General features: G+C 48.3%; 1 protein-coding gene across 2 annotated transcripts in view; it reads right to left on the bottom strand.

The window, feature by feature from the left end:
- Positions 1-729: 729 nt before the first annotated feature.
- LIMK2 (LIM domain kinase 2) overlaps positions 730-5651 on the bottom strand; it is a 31346-nt gene continuing 26424 nt past the window's right edge. For both annotated transcript variants that reach the window (XM_063416204.1, XM_063416205.1), the window contains 3 exons: positions 5286-5341; positions 3312-3469; positions 730-2777 (listed from right to left, as the gene is read on the bottom strand). In XM_063416204.1, coding sequence (XP_063272274.1) covers positions 2621-2777; positions 3312-3469; positions 5286-5341 — 371 coding nt within the window. In that variant the 3' untranslated portion in view covers positions 730-2620. The remainder of the gene's footprint in view (positions 2778-3311; positions 3470-5285; positions 5342-5651) is intronic.

Here is a 5651-nt window from a genome sequence, read left to right as displayed (position 1 = left end):
GACCTGTGTGGACTGTGGCTCATCTGTGCATTCCTCCTGCCAGAGCAGCATCCTTTGCCTTGTTTCAGACTGAACTGAGGAGAAGGGAAGATGCCACTTGAGTTTGCCAGGCCCAAAGGTAAATCCCTACAAGCAGTGCCTGCATTCCCAGCACTGCCAAGGGGTGTGGAGCTTGTCTCCCTGCTGCCAGCAGCAGCTCTTGGGCTGGGACTGTTCCTGGAAAGCAGCGGTGGGTGACTCAGCAGGCTGGCCCATGGGAACTCCACACTCTTGGGTACAGCCCCTTCCTGCACTGACCTGGGTCAGTCCTGCCTTGGTGCTGCTCAGAGCAGCTCCAGCCCTTGGGAAGTGCAATGGAGACAGAGCACAGCAGGTTACAGGAGGTACAAACAGAGCCAGCTTTTTTGTTCAGTTGTTGTCTTAACAAATGTCCCCTGAATTACATATTTCAGAATGTTTCCAAGAGCAGGCTGTATTTTTATCCCTGGATTAGAAAAGGAAAATGGAGAGAGGCTCCTAACCACCCTCAAAAACCAACCAAGGAATGAACAGAACTTAACTTGTTCCCTTTCCCTCACTCCAGGTAAATAGCCCTACAGAGCACTGCACTGAGATTCTGCAGTTCTGTGAATGTGGCAGAGTCCACTGACTCAAAAAAGAGTGTTCTAAATGGCACCTCATCTGGGCAGTTCTGATGTTGCCATTTTGTGACTACAACAGAAACCTGAGAAAGTTACAGCTTCCGGCTTTATTTAACACAGAGACCACAAAATCTTGTTCTCAATAGCATTGTAGTTACTGCTTTTTAATTTAGCTAGAACGTGGAGCTGTGCAAATCACAGTTCATAAACCCCACCCACACATCACCCAGGACTCTCCCTTCAGGGGTCCCCTCACAAACCAGCCTGGGAGGGGGAATGAAAGGGCAAATCCTGTTACCAATCCTGGATCCACTGGACCGAGTTTAGAGAGGCTCCTGCCTAACTCACAGCACAGGGAGGCCCCAGTGTTTCTAAAACACCACTACACAGACTAAAAACACCCCCCTTGCACACCTGATGTCAGGTGATGGCTGGTCCCATGTTATTTTATGTAATACTTTGAACTCATGGGTAGGGGAAGGAAATAAAGTAACAGCAAAGACTAACACCCATTCCCCTCCATTCAATGTTGAAAGGAGGAGGAGGGAAAAAGGAAAAATCCAGTTAAACCATGATGTTTGTGAGACTTACAAGCAGAACTTGATCCAGTTTTTGTTCAGTTCTGCCAAGCACGTGAGCTACTGCAGCAGTAGCTTTCTTCTTTCCTTCTCCCACCAAGGGAGGAAGAAGAGAAGTACTGGAAGAAAATACACCCCTACCCACCTCCCAATGATTCCAAGCCCTTTTTTTCCCTCCTCAGAGCAGGGAATGATCCTGAGGAAAATTTCTGTTTGGAGAATCAGCTCAGGTGCTGCACCAGCAGCTGCAAGAAGGACCTTCAAAGGGAGCAACTTGCACAATCCGCAGGAAAGGATGAGGTAGTGACAACTGAATTATTAGTTCTTCAGCTGCCACTGCAAGGAGGATGGGACATTCTCCAGCAGTTTTCTATTTATGTCAAGTCCCTCCTTTAATTAACCTTGGGCAAGTCCCCTTTTGCCGTTGTCCATGCCCAAGGTCTGGGCCCCTTCAAACCTTTGGCTTTTTGACAAGCACCTTCTGCCACCATTTCTGTCACCTCACATCCACAGGCCAGGAGCTCAAGCACTCAGGAATGTCCACACCCAGTGCCTAGTGCAGAACTACACATTCAGGTTCAAATACTTTCACCTAGGTTAAGGTTTTGGGCAGGCAAACTGACTGCAGGCGCAGGGTCTGAAAATGCTCCAGTGGCTCATTTGCAGCCTGCCTCATTTGCCATCAGGAGGGGCAAGCAGAGCTCAGTCTTAGTGTTACTAGGCAGGCTTTTGGAGGTATTCAGAGACAGAGAAGGAATAAAAGCCCACAAAACCAAAACAACAATTCATATGTGTTTCCCCAGAGACAAGGTATTTCAGGAGAGCTGCCCAGTTCCTGGGGCTTTTTACTCCTTTCTCTGATGCGTGTCAGAGGCCAAAATCTCAGTGGGTTGTTCTGGGAAACACATGCAAATACATACATGTGCTGTCCTGGTGGGACATGTTGCTGGATGTCCAATTTCCCCACCATTCTGGGCAGGGCAGTCAGTGGGAGAAGCTGTTCCAGAAGTGTTGGTCCTTACCGAGGAGAGTCTCCTACAGCAATTCCCTCCCTGGCAGACAGGCCAGGTTGGCTTCACAGCTTGCAGCCAAGTTCTAAGGCACCACAGTAAAGAAGCCTGAAAAGGCCAGAGAAATATTTCTCAAGCCAGAAAAATAGTGTTCAGCGGCTCTCCTAGGTGCAGCTGGCAGGAAACAATCCTTTTTGCTTCTGAAACACGCCAGAAATCCACAGTGAATCAGGATACCCAAGAGCAGGGAGGCTGGGTGGGGAGAGAGAGGCAGCGCAGCAGCTGCACAGCGTGGTGCCCCTTAATGCCCTGGAGGTGGCTGAAGTGCATCTCCCTCCCTGACGCTCATCCCAGCTCCAATGGAAGTGATGCAGGCAGCAGGACGAGCAGACTAGGTTGTGTTTTCAGGTAGCTTGTCACGGTTCAGTCCATACTGCACACTCACATTGTGGTCCAGCTCCTCCAGCTCAGATGGAAGGGGGATGGCAAGTTCTCCCAGGTACAGAGAGAGAGCTTCAAAGGAATCTTCCAGCTTGGAAAATGGAGGCCTAGAAGCAGCAGTGAGGAAATGTCAGTAGGAAAGAGCAAGTAGAACAGCATCTGGAAAGGCTGAGCTAGTTGTCCATCCAGGTCCCTGTACCATGTACAGAATGGTGAACAAGGCCATGATTTCCTCCCCATTCAGCTTCCAAGACTGCAAAGCCCTCATCTGTCTGGGCTACCCATTTTTATAGCCACTGAGTGACCGGGGAGGGCTGGCTCTTTGGAACCTACTTGGCAGCAACACTGTTCTGAAGCTACACGTTTCGTAAGTGAAATCAAATGAGGTATTTACCTTACTGTCAAAGTCTGCCCCTACTCTTTGTACCTGAGAAATCCTGAACAATCATTTCTCCTTTACTCTCCCTGTCTTGGAATTGTTTCAGAAATCTCCACCATACAGCAATCTCTCTCCAACTGAGAGTTTGAAGTCTCCCACTCATGGAGGCCTTTGAGCACTCCCATAGAAGACTGGAGCTGCCTCCTGTGCAGAGCAGTGCTTCCACTATGGGAACATAGACATATCCAGACCCCAAACCTACCTGCTCTCTGGTTCCAGTCTGCAGCAAATAGCAGCCAGAGGGAAAAAGGCTGGAGGGCAATCAGCAGGAACAAACTTCTCCCAGAACAGCTTGACATTAAGGCCAAAATCCAGTGTGCGTGGGAGACAGTCCGGGTCAGCATAAACCTGGCCTATGATCTAGGGAAAAATGAGAGAAGCACCTGAGTACTGCAACAGTTCCAGAGTGTTAACAAACAGGAAACTTCTGCATCAGGTGGGGGCTCCTTCAAACTCTTATGGTGGAAAGGAAACAACAGAAACCCTGCTCTTCCTTTCCAGTGAAGCCACTACCTCTGGCACTAGGTACAGACAAATTTCAATGGAAATTTTTCAAGACCTGGCAATGTGTCCATGGCTGTGGAGGAAGTCCCAGATGCCTTCTCCTTCTGCCCAGGGTCTCTCTGCCAGAAGACACAGCATGATGTGCCCCTCTCAGGGAGTTCCACAGTGTCGTGCAGCTGGGGATGATGCAGCCCCTCCTGATTGCAGGTAACCAAGGCCACCTGCATCACCATCCCATCCCCTCTCTAACCATCTTACCACGCCAGCAGCAAAGCCCCCGGTACAGAGCCTGTCCTAAACAATGCTGGGAAGCCAACAGCAACTCTAACTCTGAGGTGTTGTGTCAGGGACAGATTCAACCCTCACCACAGCCAGAGGGCTGGGACAGACAGGAACAGCCATAACTGACACCCAGGAGGCTGCGAGTAAAGGAGAGCCAGGAAAGAGCTGGGTGCACAGGGGAGCCCTGCCCCAGAACTGCCCCAGAACTGCCCCAGTGCTCACCACCTCCAGCACAAGCGTAGGAGGGAAGGAGCCCACAGCACAGAGCTGTGGGGTGATCTGGACTCACAAGGTCAACACAAACTTTCACATGGACACAGCATTAGGTTTAAAGCCTCATCGGGTATCACAGAAGGGGTGTTATTTATAACCACCCAGGCTTTTCTATGCCAATAGCTCAGCATGACAGCCACATCCTGTAACTACACAGAAACGCCCATTATGTGTTTTGGCAGGTTTATTTCCTTATCTGTTTGAGTGTTTAATTTTAATTTTTTTTAGCATCATTGTTTTGGTGACAAGGAGAATGTTCATATGCTACTACCCTTTTATTTGTCTTTTTTTCTAGATGAAACAATTGTTTTAATCCCACATACAGATTTTTCAAGTTTCTAAATCTATCACTCACAACCACAACATTGTCTCAGAGGAGGGCCCAATGTAAACAGAGCTCCAGATGAGGCCACAAAGATTTATGCACAGACATTTTCTTTGTCCCCTTCATCCAAACACTGGAAACGAAACTGTGCTGGCATCCCCTGGTGTTCTTGCAACTGCTGTGTTACACATAACACCCTGCCTTTCATCTGTATTTCTACTGTTATACACACCTTTTAAACTGAAAATACCTTGCAGATTTCAAGAGCTGCTTTTTGTTCTGCAGATAGAAAAGCCTGATATAACAGTCAGACTCTGCATTGGCTCAGAAATAAACTGAGCCAACAGACTTCAGGGTGCAAGCTTCATTAATCGACCTGCAAAGAGGTTTGTGTTTCCACTTCTTTGAAGTGAAGTGCCATCCCCAGTGGAGGACCTGAATTTGCTAAGACTATGCAGCTGATTGTTCTTTTAATGAGGCAGAAAACGAAAAAAGCATCATAGTTCTAGGGAATACATCTACTTTCAAATGGATACCAGGCTCAGTCAGAACCTGATGACTTTTTTACAGTTTCTCTCAGTTCAGGAAGGAACCAGGACTGGAAAACTACAAGACAGTTACCCTCCATGAGGAAACAGAGGCAGGGTAAGCTTGTTCTCCCAGTCTGATTCACTAATAATGTGCTGCTAGTCACAGGCTGCACACTCAGATGCAGAGATCTGGGTGATACCACGTGTGCACAGAGATGGGGACAAAGTCCATTACAGATGCCATGCAATGTCCTTGTCTTACCTCGCAGAGAACAATCCCAAATGAGAAAATGTCCACCATCTCGTCGTAGCTCTGTCCTGTAGGAAACATGAGACATTCAGCTCTGTAAAGAGAGAGTTACCCATCCAGCTATTTCAGGAGCTGCCAGTACAAAGCTTAACTGAGGCTATTCCCTGGAGGGCCCTAAAACAGGAGGCAAAGCAAGGCTTAAACCTGAGCAGGATCAGCCACCCCAAGATCTGTATATACCAACTGCATTACACTGCTTCTCTCTTCTACTGGGGAATTACAGGGCAGCTCTGTATCAGGTCTGAGCAAATGCTAAGGATGACTATGGAAAGCTTCTGCCCATCTCCATTGATTGCTGTTCTCGTGCATCTCTACAGT

The sequence above is a fragment of the Prinia subflava genome, chromosome 19, assembly GCF_021018805.1.
Source record: "Prinia subflava isolate CZ2003 ecotype Zambia chromosome 19, Cam_Psub_1.2, whole genome shotgun sequence".
NCBI lineage: Eukaryota > Metazoa > Chordata > Aves > Passeriformes > Cisticolidae > Prinia > Prinia subflava.
This window is presented reverse-complemented; position numbering and strand designations above follow the sequence as displayed.